This window comes from Drosophila willistoni, chromosome 3R, assembly GCF_018902025.1.
Source record: "Drosophila willistoni isolate 14030-0811.24 chromosome 3R, UCI_dwil_1.1, whole genome shotgun sequence".
Classification (NCBI taxonomy): Eukaryota; Metazoa; Arthropoda; class Insecta; order Diptera; family Drosophilidae; genus Drosophila; species Drosophila willistoni.
The window spans coordinates 24,394,125-24,413,799 of NC_061086.1; the positions used below are offsets into that span (position 1 = coordinate 24,394,125).

At 39.5% G+C, this 19,675-nt stretch overlaps 2 protein-coding genes across 2 annotated transcripts; both read left to right on the forward strand.

Annotated features, from left to right (window-relative positions):
- The first annotated feature begins 7,250 nt into the window (after window positions 1-7,250).
- Window positions 7,251-10,555, forward strand: LOC111519232. Its single transcript, XM_023178908.2, has 3 exons — window positions 7,251-7,917; window positions 7,978-8,139; window positions 10,431-10,555. Exons 1-3 carry the CDS (start codon window positions 7,278-7,280, stop codon window positions 10,553-10,555), a joined length of 927 nt encoding a protein of 308 aa, XP_023034676.1. The 5' UTR covers window positions 7,251-7,277.
- Window positions 10,556-11,283: 728 nt separating this feature from the next.
- LOC6647551 lies at window positions 11,284-12,055 on the forward strand. The gene has a single exon (XM_002070000.3). The coding sequence runs from the start codon at window positions 11,384-11,386 to the stop codon at window positions 12,017-12,019; it is 636 nt and encodes a 211-aa protein (XP_002070036.1). The 5' UTR covers window positions 11,284-11,383; the 3' UTR covers window positions 12,020-12,055.
- The last annotated feature ends 7,620 nt before the right edge of the window (window positions 12,056-19,675 follow it).

The window sequence follows — 19,675 nt, forward strand, 5'->3', positions numbered from 1 at the left end:
TGCAATTTTCATTCATACATTATTCATTCATAATGTACTCTTTTTTCATGGACAGAGATGATAATGATGATGCTGATGATGATGATGGTGGAAAAGCAAAGAGAAGAGCCATATGTGAACTGTCTGTCTGTGGTTTAGCATTTTAACTTACCTTTTGCTTTACTCAAAAAATAATTGCCAATTTCAAGTCAATTGGCTATTTACCCTGCTTATGGTTAATAGAGAAATCGCTAGCAAAGAATGGGGAGAATAGGAAAACGGGGACCTTATGGCACTATAGGATGTTGATGTTGATGTTGATGGGTCTCTAAATGGTTAGGAAATTCATTTGCATAGCCCAACAATTGGTATAATAGAGAAAATTTCACCAGCAATTACATATACATACATACAGAAAACTAGTTGACGACTTGTTGTTGAGGTGGTAACTCAATTTATTTATTTAAATTTTACATATAGGCAACAAGCGCCAGGACAGACCTTTGGAGCCTTATGATTTATATTATACAACGAGCTGTTCGTTTCTGCACCTCTGAAATTTTTTCGTTCCTTTTTTTTTTTTTGGTGGGGCGTTGCATTAATTGAAATTGCAAATGTTCCTGCTTGATAATTGATAGACCTTTTATGCCAAGTTTTTGAGAAACATATACCTTTTGTGGCTTTTGGTATTTTTATTTTTTTTGGGCTAGGCCATAGTTATAGTGTGACTTTTATTAATTATAGAATTATATAGTATACACAGATCTTTTAAGATATGCCGAGATATATATTGCATTGTATTGTGTTGTATTGTAACCTCAGCCGCTTCATCTTGTGTGGCGTGCCATCAAAAAACCATAAAACAAAATAAAAACTCATTTTCGGGTAAAATTTGCATAAAATCAATGGAACACTGCATACCAAAACAGATCTTGGTGGGTCATGTTATCATAAATCTTGAAAACTAGCCAAATAAAAGTGTCACTAGATAGCGACAGCATAAAAATATGATCATGATGATGATGACAATGATTATGAAAATGTGATAAACAAACTGCTGGCAGTCAATTGAAATGTTTAATGATTGGAAAGAGTAGAAAATATCTACTAAAGAAAGGAGCCGTACATCTGACCCTTTTCTACCCAACCAGCATAAAGTTGAAAATGACTTAAAAGTCACTACAAAAGGTGTGGCTCGGTGTGGAGTTGCCTGCAAACGACAGTGCAATTCGCTTAAATCTGACCGAAAAAGAGTTTTTGGGATAGGCTTAAGGTGGATCTAAATGAAAAGCAAAAGAAAAAGGTAAAGCAAAAAGTAGTGTTTCCTCTAGTTGCTGTCTGGACCAACATGGACAACAATAACAACAACATTTTACAGTCGATGTCGCTAATGAATGGTACGCGTTTTTTTTTCTTAAATTGTCTGTCCAAATGAATGAATAACTGAATTGAGTAAGTGAATGAATGAGTGAGTGAGTGACAGCGAAATGGCAGCTTCTTCTTTTAATGAGCAAGTGACGATGTCTTCGTCATCATCTACTTGAAGTACAAAATCCCCATCTTATACCACTTGACGATAAAACAACTTCTAGTCAAAAGATATTTTTGGTTTTCCAATGATGGTTGGAGAGAACGACGCTCATTAATTCAATGAATTGGCATTTAAACGGAAGCAAAAGTCAGTTAGTTCCAGACATTCTCCTACATACATACATAGATGTGTATATTAATGAGTTGAAAACATGGTCAAAGAAGGTCCTTTTGGCTTTTAAAAATAACCCTAACAATCTTTGATCCACCATCTATTACATTTTTAAATTTGTATAATGTTATTAATGTTGGACATTCAGGTTGTTCTAGTTCATTATGAATGAAAAATTACAAACTATATGCACAGACAAGGAAGGAACATGAAAGTGTCAAATTGGTGTTAGATCTGGGGGCGTCAAGTATAATTAATGTACAATTATTGGAAGTCAGCAGACATTTTGCTTTGTGTACAGCACTTGAACTAATTTACAAGTTTCCATATTTAAGCATTTTGTTGTTCTGCCTGCAAATGCGAATGAATGAACCAATGGATTAGACAGGAGTATAAAGGGGGGACTGAGTATGTATATGAATATGATTAAAAACCAATTGGTTTTTGTGAATGTGTGTTCTCTGTGTGCGTGTGTGTGTGTCTGTGTGTGTGTGAAAGAAGTCAGGCATTGTGGGCGTTGTCTCTCAGTTACTCTCTAGCGGTTTATTCATTCACAAGATCCACACCCACATAAGATGTCATTTAAAATAAAGCAAGTGTGTGAGAATGAGAGAGATAGACGGAGAAAGAGAGAGTTAAAGAGAGTCGCTCTCTCGCAAGGTACAGCTGCAACAATTTTTGCAATTCAATTTTGCAGTGAAAATTTATCAATGAAACCTCCCACACTCGTATGTAACGACGTCGACGTCGGCGGCAACGATGACGACCCTGCGTGCCAAAAGCTCCTTGCGTTGCGTTAAAGCTTTATGCAAACTTTAGTTGGTGTTATTTTTAGCTGGTCGAAGCTTTGCACAAAAGCTCAAAGGACTGCATATCCAACTTGTCGATGTTATTTAAAATACTTCAATTAAAGAGGATTTACATAGTAATTTGATTGTTAATACAATAACAAGTGATGCAAATTTAAAATACTTTAATAACAGGGCAGCACAGGCTAGAGGGTTAAGATCAGTATGTGTTTCGATGTATGTATGTATGGTATGAGTGTGGGCTGAGAAGCTCTCCCTCTCCCTATCTCTCTCTCCTTAAAATAGAAAAACCCACACACACACAGACACATATACAGAGACAAAATGTAAAGGTGTTTGTGACTGACAATAAGATAGAAGCTTACTTGCGGGGGTTGGGTGCCCATTCCCCCGATTTGTTCTCTCTTACCATCTAACACACATGCGTGTGACAGGGACAGCTGTCTGAACTGCATGTACAGTTGCCCACACAAACAACAGCAACTTGGGCGACAGATCTCTAAGTAAGGCGATGATCAGCCCACGATATGCCGACGCTAAAAAAAAAAAAAAAGAGAAGAAAAAATCCAAACCAACCAAAACCAAAACTAAACCAAAAGCGCTGAAAGTCCAAAGCTAAAACAACAGTTTTTTATGCCTCCGACACTCGGACGAGTCGAATGGCAAAACGCAACCGGAAGGAAATTATCGTCTAATAGAATTAACGCGCCCCGATCATGAGATCGTTAAATGGAATTAAGTCGACGAACGCTTAGGCAAACAACGAATGTTCCCTACCCCACTCCATTGAAGACATACATATCTTAGCCGGCCCATCAAATTGCGTGTTTCAAATCAAAATTGCATAATCTTTAAAGGATAGCAATAGACCCCAAAAATAAAGATCTGTGTAATATTTCCATCTCACTCTATTAAAGCCGCTCTGTGTCGTCGCGTAATCGCAGTAGCTGCTGCTGCACTCTGCCGCTTCCTTTGACTAAGCTAAGCAAAGCTACCGAGCTATTCTTCTTATCGCTGTTTGGCCATCTTTTCTGGACTGTGAAGCTCTGAAGAGTCCGCGCGCGCGTGCGTCGCTGGTCGCCTTTTGGCCCGCCTCGTAATTAATTACAAACGTAGTCGCAAGTCGTTGCAACAGTCGCAGTCCCTCTCATCGCTGAAAACTTCTTATTTACGCGCTAAATCTTGATTTTTCATCGGTTCTCTAGAGTCATTCTCTCTAGGGTTTGCGTGCTCCTTCACCTACTTGGATTGCATCGCCGACGACATCTGATTGCCTTTTTATGGCTGGTAAGTAGCTTGACTTTTTCTACAACCACGACCAGAAAGACGACGCCAAGTCAGAACAAGTATATTAATCGGCGATGGCAAATCAGTTCTCTAGTCTAAGCCATGAGTAGGTTTATTGTAACTACCAGATAGGTTTAATTATTAACTTATCATTGACTCTAAAGTTTTCTTTAAATAGTCCTTAGATTAGATATAGTTAGATCAAACTTAATTACTTAGCATAGTATGAAATTACGTATGCTTGCTTTAATTCACAGTTTTCCATATCCACGAACCCATATGGGTAGCCAATTACAGTCACAATAAAAAGGTCAAAAGGTATTGTTTGTAGTTCCTGTTGGAGCCAAGAAATCTCAACTCTCTTTTCAGCTAAAAGGTCAAATCTCTTGCATTCTTTGGCATATACTCGTATGTAGTAAGTTCCAACAGGTTGGAAGCTACTTTAATGCCAACTCCTGACAATTACAGTTAACTGGACGAAGGATAACAAATTCAAATTGAAAATGACATTTGATTTAACCAAGCTTATCTTGGCTAATGTTAAAGTTCAAATGGCCCAACTGCTCTCTCTTATTTTACTCTCTTTTACACACACACACGCACAAAACGGACTGTTAGTATATATATTTTTTTTCGAGTTTTAATGTGAATGAAATGTGAACTAAAGTTCAGATGAAATGAACCCAGACCACACTCCTTTTCCCCATTCTGTCGTTACGTCACGGGAGCTTTTTCATTGATGGTTCTAGCAACTTCATTCATATTCCGATTTAAACGGACCAACAACATTTGCCGCCATTTTTTTTTTGTAGTCATAGCAGCTCAACCCACACACACACATATTTCTAGTTGGGAGCTGCTTGGCCCCAGGAAAAGGGCAAAGTACCATCATACCATATCAAAAAACGCCGCTGCCTTCTCCCACATTTTCCTAGACAGTTTTCTGAAGACAAAATTTTCGAGTAGCTATTCGATGCTTCTTACCGTGGTACTGACCTGTATGAAAATTACTTTACATAATTGTTATTATTACGCATTTTAATGATCTAATTAGTTTGCTTAACTAAATCGCTTGATAGTTGGACCTACATACATATATCAACGATGTAGAATAAAGAGACCATATCCTTGTCTCTTATTATTTTATAGCTTTGAGCTCATTGTGCGAGGGGTAGTTTAGTTCCAGGAACTAAATATCCTTGTTTGACATTGTGGGCGGTTAATCGCATCTATTAGCATTGAGCATTTTGTTGGCCCGCCTTCGCACAAAGAAGAGATTTCCAGTGAAAAAGAAAAGTTGTGGGAATCAACAAGTATTCGTTGAAAAAGGAGGAGAGAGCGGAGAACCAATCTGTACGACAATATATATCCTAGATTCATAGTTGAATTTTCTGCCTTCTATTTCTTCTCCTTGACGACCTCGACATTGACTCGGTGGCGGCGGTGGAGCCGCCGTCAATTTCTCATTATTTTTTTGATATTATTGTTTTACTTTACTCATTTGGCGAATTGAATATATTTTCACTCTCATGTACTACTTGTTTTGATTGATGCTCAACTTTGACCTTTAAATGTCAAGAATGGCAGGATGCTTGCAACTTCTAATTGCCCCAGCCTGACTCCCTTTTGTTTTTGTTGTTGAACGTTGTGGGCGTTCATGTTTCCTCTCTTTTCTTTAGAATTTTTGCATAATGTTTTTGCTGCCCTGACTTTTGAAGTTCACATTAGACTGGTTCTGCGAAATTGAGCAATAATGACTTTATAAAAAGTCAATTCTCGGGCTCAAAAGGCGTATACGTGATAAAAGAAGATTACAAAAATTAACTGAACAATGATGTGGAGAAAGTGTTGATAACACTTGTAAGGGAACTTTTTGTGTGTTTGGTTTCTATCATGATGCTCTCCCTCTCTACGCCAAACATTTGCCCACTTCCCACTCTCTCACTATGCTCAATGGCTCTCACACTCGCTCCCGGCATTGTTGCCTATGGCAGCCATCATCCACCTACACTGAGACTATGTGAACTGCTGTTGCTCTTTTTTTCATATATTCCCTAGCCGAATCGGAAATGCTGCTTTTCCACTCTCACACGGCGGCAGCGGCGGCCCACCACCTACACTTCTTACACACACACACACACACACACTTATAGATACACTGATGGGGGACTCTCATTGAGGTGCTCCTCATAATAGAGAATCAACAATTATACAAAACGACGACGACGATGAGGCTAAACAATTTTCAAGCATTTTCGTTTCATCGTTTCCGACGCTTCCGTCGACGGAACGCCAACGCCAACGCCGGCGCAAATATACGACAACACTCACTCACATACACACTGGCACAGACGAAACGTTTGGACGATTTTCCACCGTTTTTGCCGAGTTTTCCCATTTCCATTTTCAATTTTCACTGCTCGTGCCAGTAGCGCATTGACGGCTCAACAGCTCGTCTCGGCCAGCTTTCGATTTTCACATTTCTCCATGCCAAAAATAAAAAAGAACAATATCAAATCAATTTTCAAAACTGCATCAACAATTTGATTCGCGAGCTACGCAAATCTTCATCTTCCACTAACAAAATACAAAGGTGCCAAAACACTTGCTTTTGACAAAAAATTTGAAACAAATGAAAAAATAAATGCGAAAATAATACAAAAAGTGCAAATATTAAATACCGTCGGCATAAGTTATTAAATATAAAGTGTCCATATATTTATTAAGATATATAATAGATATATGTATGTATAATGTTGTTACCTCTTTTATGGTCTTACTATAAGTCAAAGTCGGAGTGTCTGTTTATGTGATCTTTTTAATGTAGAGTGTTTTTATTGTAGTTATATTCCGAAAACAAAATCAATTTTAAAAAATATATTTGTGGTATAAGCATTTTTAAAGGATCAGGTGAAAATAAATTCGATCAAATTATAAAGCTGAAATAAATGCAAATCAATCAAAAATCATTAGCTAAATACTTTAAGAGAAAGGTGAGTCATAATGTCCCAATTGATAATTAGAAATGTATTTACTTTGATGGAACAAACAAAAAAGTTATTATTAATTCAGTAAAGTTTGTTGATCAAAACAAAATGGTTCATCGAAAATATATAACATTCTCTATGAATCTAAAAAGTTTAATAATATACATTAAATATATATGTAAATTTCATAAACTTTCGATCTCTTTGTTTTACAGCTCTCATCTAATAGAAAGAAAAAATCGTTCTACACATAAAAAATCGCCCAAACTGAAAGACTGAATAACATGTTAAAATACAAAAGGATTACAGTGTGTGCAGTGCAACAATCAAAAATGATCCAAACAAATTAAACATAAAAAGGATAATGTGTTTAAGAAAGTGTTGTAATCGTATTTAGGCTGATTCCCCCCCTTTATCAAATGGAGTCTATGAGTAGGAATTTGTGTTTTTTCTTTTATTATTTTTGCTTTGCCTTTGTTTTATTTGCTGATATCAACAAGAAAATTTGCAAAAATGATGCTGACAATGCGTCGTCAGAATGAACTAGGAACAGCAGCAGCAACAAGTGCCACATCTTCTCCACCGCCATCCAATCCGACGCTTAGCATTGTGCCACATACTCCGCTGACTGCCAGTGGGGTAGCGCCATCAGAAGCAACACTCACTCCATCTACCCCACAGGATTCACTTAATACACCTACAACTCCTCAGCTGGGTCTTAGTCGGAATCCCTTGCAATTTACAGCCCCCGCTCCGCCCATTGCTGTGCAAACGGCATCATCAGTTGCGCCCACTTTTGGCTTTTATCAGGGTGCAACTACTACCACACAAACAGCTACATTACCCATACGTGGGCATCCTCCACCATCGGATGGTATCAAGGATTCAACGAATCATGGTGCGGAATTAGATGAATACGTCGATATATTGCAGGTGCAGCAACTACTTCTAGACTCTTCGGCGGCAGCAGCTGCGGCAGCAAATCAAAATTCAAGCAATCCTCCGACATCAGCAGCAGCAGTAGCAGTAGACCAACAGCAATCATCTCTGCAGCAGTCTCAATCCCAACAACAACAACAACAACTAGTGGCCAAGCCACGTCCACGCATCAATTTACAAAAGACTTCGGAATATGCCGCACAACTAGCTCAAGGTAAATGCGATTAAAATCCTATTCCGATTTTGAAAATGATTATAGATTTGTATTATTTAGCCGAATCCTCATCTTCTGTGTCCGCCGCAGCCGCCGCAGCAGCATCACGACGCGTTCTCCTTGATTATCCGAATCCATATTTGTACGGTAATCATCACTATCATCACCATACATCGCCAAGTGAGGACCTTGTGGCCCTTTGGTTTGGCAGCAATGGGACAGGTGAGTGTTACCAACAAATCCAAAACTAAACTAAGATGTGGTGCCGCTTAATTGGTTTCCATTTCCTTTGTACAACTTTGAATCATTCCCACAAAACCGCCTGTTTTATAGTTTCCCCTCTCTCGCCGTATTACATCATAACTCTCTTGCTTTTGGGTCTCCATGCGGCGGCGTTGCAAATGCCGCATGTTGCACTTACTCAAAACTATCTCAGCGGCTATAAATTGCCAAAATTAATCTGTGAATAAGCTGACAGTACCCGTTCTCCCTCCCATCTCTCTCCAGCACCCTCACTATCTCCTCGTCTCCTCGTCTAATGGCTCAATAAATACAAAACTGAAAAATATTTCGCACAATTTTTGATGGCGCCTTTAATATGTGTCCCCTATGGCGCCGCCGTTGCTAGTCAAAGTCTCCGGACTATTTGTGTTTCTCTATCTAGCTGTGTGTGTGTGTGTGTTTGTTGAAATGTTGCCAAAAACTTGAAATTGAATTTGCAAATGATGCAGTGCATCGGCCCGCCACTTGAGGGTGCCCTTTCGCTTTTCGCTGCAACAGGTGTGTGCCGGGACGTTGTCGTCGGTGTTTGGGATGCATGTGACGACGCGACGTCGATGTCGATGTCTTGGATATGGATTCATTTGGTCTTCGTCATCGCCAGGGCACGTCTCATCGATTACTCGACTCACTATTCAACGTGACGGGGGCATTACCGTTGGGTTTGGTCTTTTACCGATCGTTCGTGCTGAGGTTTGCCAAAATTAAGTCAGCGCCAAGACCACCCAAAGTGTGTCATTGCTGGCACTAAAATTGGGAGTTTATATTGATACTTATTGAATAAATAGCAAAACAGTTTGTTAGACTGAAGGCAGGACACGTAGTAAAGCATTTTCTGATAATGTTTTTCAGACTTAATTCAAGTAGTTTGTGCTTGCGACAACAATTGTCTTAATTAATTAATTTCATAAATATGAAACTGAGCTTAATTGCCAATGGTGGAGGAGATGGAGCAATAGTGGAAACAGAATTGCAGGCGCAGCAAGCAGCACTAAGCAAATCTCTCATGGCCACTAATTAGCCAGGAAATGACCCCGACTGACCGAGAAGTAGTCACACAGCTGACTAAATATACATACTTCTTTTTTTTATTTTTGTTTTGCCTGACCCTAATCGACAAAGGAAGCTGACTCAATCTGTTGCTCTTTGCTGCTGCTGCTGTTGCTGATTCTGTTGCTGTTGCACTTCACTTGCAATCAATATTCATAAATCTTTTGGCAAGGGTTCACCAATTAATAACGTGACCCGTTTTTGAGTTTCTTTTACTATTTGAAAATCAAAATCAACCTGGGTGATCGAACCGCACTTACAGCGTAGAGAGGTAAGGCAACTCCAACGACGACGGACGAAGTTTTCCAATGAAAATCACACACAAAGCCTTTCAGCATTTGTCAACGAGGCGACGCGGCTTGACACCGCCAACGACAAACACGAAAAGCAACAGTCCGACAGCCAGCAAGAGTTAAGAAAACTGCAAGGAAATTACAGCAAACAAACTAACATTGAGAGCAAAGCACAGTGGTTGAAAAATTAGAGATTTAAACTGGACTTTTGTTTATAAAAGTCTATATAATACCACTTGAGTTCAGGTTTTAAGCAATATAAAAGCCAAGTTATGAGAATGAAATCGGAAACTTGTCTTGTGCTTATAATATTTCACATTCTTGAGACACTGTGCCGATGGCATTGAAGGGGACAACCTTTGTGCCTTGTGCAACGGAAATCGCTGACATGGACCACACCAGACCAAGCCAAGCCAAGCCGCACAATCTCCAACTTTCAGTTGCAACTCTCAACACAGACAGAAGCTTGGGCATTCAGCGAGGCTTGCCTAATGTTTAATTAAGGTGATTGCTGTGCGGTCACTCGATTGTCGGTTGACTCGATTCGTTGTTTGTTTGCAGTTTGCAGTTTGTTGTTGTTGTTGTTCCTGTTGTTGCTGCTGTTGCTGCTGTTGTTGATCGCACACCTCACGATCACCCAAATTGGTTTGTAAGGATAAAAGAGACGGAACAAATAGAATCGACTAGAATCCCTATGACAAAGGACATTTTTAGGAGCAGTCTTAATGAAGATTAATTGCAATCAGCGAGCCACTTGGTCTGCGATTAATTGCAGGGAACAGACATGGAAATGAAACTGACTTCACTCTCTGCAAAGTTTGACTTCCTCTAGAGACTAGAGACAACTTTAAGCCAAACAATCTGTATCTGGTTGTATGCTGATGACGCTAGATGACGCTGAATACTGGGATACTGGATACTGGGAAGCTGCTGATGATGATGCCCAGGCTGGTGGTTCACAAGTTCACGATGGCGACGGCAACTTAATTGCCATTTACATGAACATCAGATTGTGAATTGCTCCCGGGTCTGTCTCGCCTTCTATCCCTCTCTTCCCTCTTCTTCCCCTTTTTCATCTCGTTGCTTAGATTTGCCTTTTACTTTAGCTTCAACTTTGTTGGTGGCACAATGCAGTTGATGAATTGCCCATTTTATCTGAGGACTTGGCCCACCTGGACAGCATCGGACAAGCCGATGACAATTTGTCACAGTTTCTTCTACTCAATGGTCAATTTTTGTTTTTTTTTCAAAAATCGTAAATTAACCCTAAGCTGATTATTTAACATAATTTGTGTGGGTTAGCAGTTACAGCAGCTCTAGTCTCGTTTTTTTTTTTTTGCATTGTCACCTGTTGATGTCGTCGTCGTCTGCCGGAGAATCGGACATGAATTTTAGAGTTGGCGCCAGTCTCTGACCCAATCAAAAAAATATATAAAATAAAAAACCGAAATGTATATCTGAAACCGCAGCATGTGGGCAGCATTAGCAGACAACAGCAACAGTTTGATTTGTGCTTTTTGTGGTTTCGATTTTGCATTTGAGTTGAGTTATAATTTGTGTATTTTACTTTTTTTTTCTTATTTTATTATTATTATTTAACAAGTTTTACCATCATGGGTCTAAAAATAGATAAAGAGCTCAGACAATGCTTAAAGTAAAAACTCTGACTGTGTTTAACGTTACAGTTTTGTTCGATCGTAGCAATATGTCAATCAAAAGTTGCTTTTCACAAACAAAACTGTGAAGGCTGTGAGTTGAAAGTATTCAAGCATTCAGTCGATTATTATATTAGCTAATTGTGATATTTTAAATCCAAAAATAAGTAGTAGTAAAACTGCCTCAAAATGATGCCTGGCATGAGACCGTTTCTCTTCTTTTTCTATATGCTGGAAACCATAATGAATATCATTCTGATGGGCTATCATGTGCAAGGATTTCTTGCCATTCCCGCGGTATTCGAAGGCTTCATTTTAGTGGAGAAGTACCTGTACTTAATAATGTTCTATGTGCTAACAGTTCTTACACTATTCGCCAGTATTAATGTGTGTTCTGGTAACACTCCATACATTTGGAACGAGATCAATCGTTGTGCTGTGGGTGCCATTGGCTACATAATCATATCAATAATGACAATGCGTGATGCTGAAAATGAACTCTGGGTTGTTCTTGATAACGAGGCCGAGAAACCGACGCATCCGTTTTATATGTTTATGCGAGGACAGTCGATTTGTGCCCTTCTCTGTGGCATTATATACTTGCTGCATTTTACCATAGTCTTGGATTTTTTATTGAGCAAGTCGGATGAGGACCAGATTATAACTGATTACGATTTGGATAAAGATGATGTGGAAGATGATGCGGCCTCAAATGATTTAATAATGCCAGTTAAATTGTATGTTTTGGGTGAATGGTTCGAGAGGCGTTTAGCTAAATATGAATGGTTTGAGGATTTCGTTGATAGACGTCGGTTATCGATATAAGTTGTTGCTGTTTCTCTCAGTATGTGTGTGTGTGTGTGTGTTTTATACTATTTGCATAAAGATCAACAACAACAACAAAAATGGTTAAACCAAACCCCTGAAATGATTTCATTCATGAGCTCCATTCATAAAGCAAACATTTCTAGTTTAAGGTAAGCCACTGAACAACGTACACCTACGACAATCTGATCGGGCCGATCTGTTGGAGCTGCAGTTGCAGTTCGAGCTGCAGCCTGCAACTGCACATTATTTATAACATTTTGCTGTTTTGGGGTCACATGTTGGCGTGTGTTGCAAATTAAATTTGCAAATTATAGGCTGTCGCTGGAGGTTTCCGGTACCAGGCGCAGCAGCAACAACAACAACAACTCTACCATCACCCGCACCACCACCCAGCATCAGCACCACCGTTCTCTCTCAGGGCAGCATAAACATAAACCTCCTGCATCTCCATCTCCTCAACTTGAGCTGCATCAGCTGCACTTCAAAATGCTCGTTTTTATTTTTTCGGCTCTTTGCCTCAAATATGGCGCGTCCAACCAAAATGGTCTGAACATTTGAACTGTCATGCCACAGAGCGAAAGACAGAGAGAGAGAAACAACAAGAGGTAGAGAGTAGAGTAGACCGACCCACCATCTGACATTTTAAAGCGAAATGTCAGTCAACTACTCAGTCAGTCATTTAGTCAGTCAGTCAGTCAACTACATCATAAGATTTGTGGTGGTTCAGATGGTTCAAATGGTTAGTTGAGCGTTGGCAGCGGCAGGCGGTAGCCATTATCATTCTGTATGCGACTACAAGAGCCATCTTTGACTCTTAACCAAAAGCTTAGAGAAAGTGATGCTTAAAACTGATGAATGCGATCACTAGGTAAGGCAACAGACAACACTAGGTAAGTAGAAGTTGTCCATAGAAGTTTTTTATCAAGCACCACAACAGATCGACAGATCAATGTGTAATACCCTTTAATATTTTGTAAAAGTAAATGAGAGCCTTACAAAAGGATGTCTAAAGAAGGCATGGCGATATATTTATATATTATATTTAAACCTTCGATCAAGGGCATTCACTTCTTGTTGACTTTGTTTGTTAAATATGGTAAAAAAAAAAAAAAAAAAACTTACATCAACGTTTGCTTGGTTGTTGCCTCTTATTGTTGTTGCTCATTTTGCCGGGCTGTTTCTTTCATGATTTGAAGTTTTTTGTTTTTCTCAGTAGGCGTAACGCGCGCTTAGCTCTCTAGCATTTCAATTGTTGTTGCCCACACTTTGTTGCCTTTTTTAGTACCGACCATAAGACAGATAGACATACAAATGGACCATTGGTAAGAGAGAGAGAGAGAGAGAGAGAGAGAGATGGCGAGAGATACTGAAATAATGTGATTGGTGGTGGTCAATGCCTGGCCACGATGATTCCAAGCCTCTTGACACATTTTGAAGGCAGCCAGCAACAAGTAAGCAAATCAAAAATAGACCCAAAATATGCTCCCTTGTCTCCCTGCTTCGCCTACCACCCCACCCCACCGCCCCTTCCATCGCACCATGTCATCCCACAAATTACGCGCATATTTTCTAATGAGCTCATGCATGGCACATATTGCCATGGTCTACTCCTGCTGCTCGCCCCTACCATGGTTCCCTCCCTCAAGAGAGATTGACTTGACATGAATGTGGATCGTGTGGAGAAGCAAGATTTATGCTTTGTTGGTCCCCCTCTCTTAAACGAGGGCCCATCGAAAACCATATCAATCAAGTGATTGAAAATTTCCAAGTTGTAGACAACTATTTCGAACTGCCCTCGTACTTTAGAAGATTTCTTAGTCTTTTGGCCAGAAAGTGGTGCCAAGTTTTCGAAGGTGCTGTTGCTAAATGTTGTTGCTGCTGCTGCTGCTTCTTCTGGCGATCGTTAGCACAAAGCAAAATCTATCTTTTGGCATTCTGTTAATGTCAATGATGTTGATAGATACGACAAAAATTTGTTTGGCTGGGCGAAAACAATACTAGAAGTAGACGAACAACAGCAGGCTAATTAGGCTTAACTCATCCATTAGATTGCAAAATGGAAAATAGAAATCTCAGGCTGTTTGCCGTTTGTGTCAAAGAAAAATCTCACACAGCTCTTGCCAAGCGTATTATGATCGTTTTTGTTTTATGGCCATAAGCCATGGTCAGGCAGTGTGTCTGACGTCATAAATGCATAAAAATGCAAAACTTGGCGATGACATAAATTGCATTCAAAATGTTGGCCAACTGCACCAGAGTCTCAGCTACAGAGCTCTGGCAGCAGCTCTTGGCCTTACTTTTTCAGCTTTCAGCTTGTCACGATTTGATTTGAACGATTTTCTGTAAGCGACTTATTGAGCAGCTGTAAAAGATTGCCAAAAACAAAATCTCTTAATGAACAACAGCAACACCAGCAACATCCGTTCCATTGCAGTCAAACTCAGTTGTTGTTGTTGTTGCTGTTGCTGCTGCTGTTGCGTGGGTTGCTTCATTCATAAGCAACATTTTGCGCTCAATGAATTGCAGTTTTGTATCTTTAACTAAAGCCACATAACGGCACACACACACACACATAGAAAGAAAGAGTGCGACCGAGCGTGAAAGAGATAGCAACGAAGAAAAAGGTAAGCACTCGAAATACACTGCTGATTGGGAAGCCCGAAAACGAAATACAAAAAACCCTGTCTCGGCGATTTACATAAATCAGCTGCAAATTTGTTCCACTGTTCAAATGCAATGTCCCCTCCCGCGCATTCCCTTCTCCTTCTCCGTCTTCTTCTACTACACAAACACTGACAGTGAGTGCAAGCGAGAGGTTCGAGGAAGTCAAAGCAGCTTCTACCAAGCACAAGCCACAGACCAGAGAAACGTATAGAGGAGATGCCAGAGGACGGACGCGTGTCGCAGCAGTTGGAAAAACTTGCCCATGGCTGAAGCCGTTTTTGGGTTTCTTTTTTATTATTTTTATTTTTATTTTTTGCGGGGGCTACTTGCCAAAGTAAGTAGCTTTGTGTACACCTCGTCGTCGTCGTCTTGGTTAACAAAAAAACAAAAAATAAAAAGAATAACAATAAATAAATTAAAACTAGGTCTGATTGCATTTGCCATAAAGATGGTTCTCACAACAACCAACATAGGTTGGTCATTATTAATGACCTAAAGAAACTCTTGAGATTGCTTTATCAGTAAAGAAAGAAAGAGATTGGAGAGTAAAGTGGAGACAATCGTTTCTCTGAAAGACTCTGAAAATATTAGATCAATTCCTAAATACAATAGACCAAGTGATGTGTTGAAATATGATAGGGTTCCGTTTCCATTCCACCCACTGTGCGCGGTTGGCCAACATAAAAACTGACCAAAAAGAAAAAAAAGATTTCATTCATAAGAAGATTTTCAAATGATGTTAAAGCAGTTTGACAGTTAATTTGTTTTGAGGAAAAAGTATTTTCCGGACATGCTAATGCGGTTCCGGTGTCAACTTCATTTCCATCGACATCGCTTCATCTCCATCTCCATCGTCATCTTCATTGTGCTCTTTCAACTTAGGGCCATAAATTTGCATTTGCTGCTAATGCTGCCGAACGAGCTGCTGCGCTGCTGCCCACGTTTCACGTTTCTGTTTTGCCCTTTTGGCTTCGAGGGGTTTTCGTTCGTTTGTTGGTTGTTGTTTTTTGGGTCTCCTCCATTCATTCATTCATTCGGGGGATTTCATCAGAGTTGTGGCTAAAAATGTGGGCGCAGTTTTACTACGACGACTATTTCATTCATAAAAAAAAACCCGTGCCAACGCGTGCCCAAAAACCCTGCATGGTCCCCATGGCAAGACAGTCAGAGCGATCATCTTTTGGGTAATTTAATATGTCTCTACCCATTGATTTTATTAGGTTAAGTTATATAGCAGGGAGAAGCAAACAATAACCGGGGCGGTGGGGAAAGAGAAAATCTGCTGCACGTTTGCCTTGCTTAAATTTAGCAACATTTAACCTAGTTCTGTAAGTGTGCGTATGTCTCTGTGCATTTGTTTGTTTGTTGCTAATGAAGTGTCAACAACAAATTGAATGTCTAACATTTGTCGCATGTCGCCAAAGTTGCGACTAGGCAAAGCAACAGCAACAGCAACAGCAACAGCAACATATGTCTCTGTGTCTTTGTTAAATGCTTTAAATAAATAAATGCAAAAACATTGCATGAAATATGCAAAATGTCACTAAAATTGGAATCTATTCAAACGGAAAATCTTTCAAAAATTTGCATACCCTATCAAAGAAAATAATTATTTTTGATAATTTCATAAAGTTCTCTCTTAAACATCAACCTTTCCGTTACACATTTTAGACAATATTCGATTCTATGAAGGAATATAATTGACTTTAGTTTTAGTCTTCTCTAGAAAGAGCATTAATCAAACGCAGTCGACTTTTTGTATTTGGGCCCTGTTGGCTTTGCTTTGCTTGACTTGGCCCAAGGCACAATTCCGTTTCATTCATATGTTGGCTGTTTGCAATCATTGAGCGAACATCGTCAATGCTTGCCAAGACCACAACGTTGCCTATGTTGATGTCGTTGCTGTTGCCGTTGCCATTGCCAGCAGCAGCTACTGCACAAATATAAAGTAAGCACACTAACAACAACAACAACAGCAGCAGCAAGAGAAACGAAGGCAACACCAGCACCAACATCGACAGCAATCAATTTGCATACAACGGCGGCCGTTTTGTGAATGAAACTATAGTATTTTTTGTTTTTTTCGTCTTGGTCGACAACAACAACAAATTAATACAGCAAATGCAATAAATTGTTAAATTTTATTATATTTATACATATATATACGAAATGTTGTCAGTCTAAGCAACTGCCTACGCACAATAGTCGTCTCGTCTGCCCACTCGATAGTAAGTATCTTACAGACACAAACTGCGACTGTGTAGCGGCTAATTCGATTGCTTGCCAATTGCCAAACGCTTTGCCAGTCAAAAAAAAAAATTAATAAAAAAAATTATACAAAACAAAAATCGGCCCACGCCCACAAAGACGATTTGCTATTGTGATCGATCCATTGATGTTTTAAGATGCGGTTGCTGCTGCTGCTGCTGCTGGTTCTGCTCTTGCTGCTTGCTGCTTGTATGACATTTACCTTCACTCTGTTAGTTGATTCATTCATTTAATTTTCTCAGTTTTCCCATTTACTTTTCATATTAATTGCTGGCGATGCCAAAGCCGTAAATGTGATAATAAATTATTACAGAAAAAGACATTTACCGGGTGGGCGTTTCATTACAACCACAACAAAAACACAGACAGACTAGTCTCACAGTCAGTAACAGATACAAATACATATATCTCTAGACAGATACTACTCCAAAAGATACTTTAAGCCTTTGTGACCTGTTCAGGTGTTGTTGTATATGTATTGCTTGTTGTTGGCCGTTTTCTATTTTGATTCATTCATTCATTTACAATGCCTTTTAATTGTATTCAACAAATTATTTCTGATAAACATTTCCTGCTTAATGCTAAATGATTTACTCATTCACTTCGGTAATTATTAAATATTTGCATACATCAATCTTTCAAATTGAATTGTGAAATTTATATATGTATATCGAAATATTATATATTTTAATTTATCTAAAGTTCGGAATTTGGTATGAAGTTCTTTTGAGATCAGACAATAAACACGAATCTGATTAACACATTCTTCAAAGCAATATTTTTACAGTTCTCTTGGACATCTTTAAGTGCATAATTTTCCATATCAATTGAAAACATTGTAATGATGGTCATTTAAAGTGCCGAAAAAAAAAACAAACACCAAGAGAAACATAAATGATGACAAACCAGAATGAAAATTTATATGGGAAGCCATAAAGAAAAAAGGCGGCAGCGGCGGCGGCGATGGCGGCTTTTAGGAAGTGTGGTGGAATGGGTGGCAGTGAGGGGGGGCAAACGCATAAATAACCGAGCGAATTCCCACTGAAGCATGAAGAGAACTTGACTATGGTCGTTGCACGCGCAACTAATTAAATTAAAGACGTTCTCGTGAGACGCGATCAGTCCAAAAAAAAGGAAAAAATCATTATGTTAGTGTGATCGAACGACGACGACAAGGGGAAACGCAGTGGGGGTGGGATGTTTTAGGCTACTTTGTATATATGTTTGTGAAATTTATGTGGTATAATTTACAAAAAGGCAGTTCACGATCGAATGCAGTTCCCACACCCACACCAAAGAAATAAATAGACTAGACTAGAGACCCCTGGCCAGAAAAGTGCACCCACTTTTCACTCGCCAAAAACGGCCAACACAAAAAAAAACTAAAAACAAAATAATGTCGCGTGGCAACGCCTCCGATCTGGCGATCTTTACTGATCTCTGGATCTGTTTTTGGAGCGAGTTCAGTTAAGTGACCCGATGCCGCCAACAACTAACCAACCACCAACATTTTGTGTAGGACAATTCGGCACGCGACTTTTCGACCAGATCGCGTCGTTGTTGCCTCCTCCACAATATTCTCTGCGTGCTCTTGGCATCGACAAGTGTAGGGGACGCGTCGTCTTAGCGTCTGGTGGCTAAAAAAAAAAAACACACTCACAATTTTTGCGGGGGTTGTTTGTTTTTCTCACATGCCCACAGCCAAAACTGAACAAGAGGCCGGACCGGGTTGAGTATGACCGACCGATTGGCCAGCATAAACAGTGGCACCATCCCATATACACACCCACCTCCTCCACCCTTGTGATCAAATGTCGGTCAATTTTGGTTTCTTATTTTTTTTGCCTTTTGATGAGTTCAAGGGCAGACTGAAAATCTAAACCTTAATTCTTCTAGTTTTGGCACACGACACATACAGCCCACCTTGGTTTTTGGCACACTTCAAACTGAGCGCCATCGCCGTCAACGTCATCAAACGCCTCGTCGCCATTTTGGCCCACGTTCTTTAAAAATGTTGGAGGAACTTGCACTTTTTTTTTTGCACTTTTTGGCTGTCCATTTGGGAACGTGGTCGTCGTGTGCCGCGGCAACAACGACGACTCAAATAAATCAACATGTTTTCGCCTATCTAAAGGCATCCGGTTCGCCCAGGCTTTAATTTTATTAAACATACTTTTTCCATACATACAATATAGATACATATATCATTTTGGATTCCATTATGAATAACGCGACTCAATCAAGGCACTTTATAAACTGTTTTCGAGGTTTTAATTTGCAAAAACCAAACCAAAACCGAACCGAACCGAACCGACAATGCTTTTGGCCAATTCAACTCTTTAAGTAAGGAGAAAGAGAGAAAGATAGAGACTGCGTGTGACAGAGGGAGAGAGCAAGAGAGTGAGTGAAGCTGCTGCAACATGGCAGTCAACAAATTTACGACATAATAATTTACATTTATCTGCCACAGCGCCAACTGCAACAAAAACAAACTTGATCGCCATAAAAATATTTACTAGTGTGCGTGTTTCAACATGGTTAACGTCTTTTCAATAGTCGAATTGGAAATGTCCTTGATGAACAAAATGTACCTAGACTGCTAAGTCAACTTTGATGGTCAAAATCTCCTACATTAACGGGGTTTTTGTTTATATCACATCGATTTACCATACTTTTTGGTTTATTCTTTAACTATTTCAAATAACAAATCATATAAAAACA

What these genes read in the sequence shown, in the direction of transcription:
- LOC111519232 (XM_023178908.2), top strand. Translation starts at nt 7,278, where the DNA reads ATGATGCTGACAATGCGTCGTCAGAATGAACTAGGAACAGCAGCAGCA. An exon ending in TGCCGCACAACTAGCTCAAG is followed by an intron (nt 7,918 to 7,977) that starts GTAAATGCGATT and finishes TGTATTATTTAG; the next exon opens with CCGAATCCTCATCTTCTGTG. An exon ending in GTTTGGCAGCAATGGGACAG is followed by an intron (nt 8,140 to 10,430) that starts GTGAGTGTTACC and finishes TGATGACGCTAG; the next exon opens with ATGACGCTGAATACTGGGAT.
- LOC6647551 (XM_002070000.3), top strand. Translation starts at nt 11,384, where the DNA reads ATGATGCCTGGCATGAGACCGTTTCTCTTCTTTTTCTATATGCTGGAA.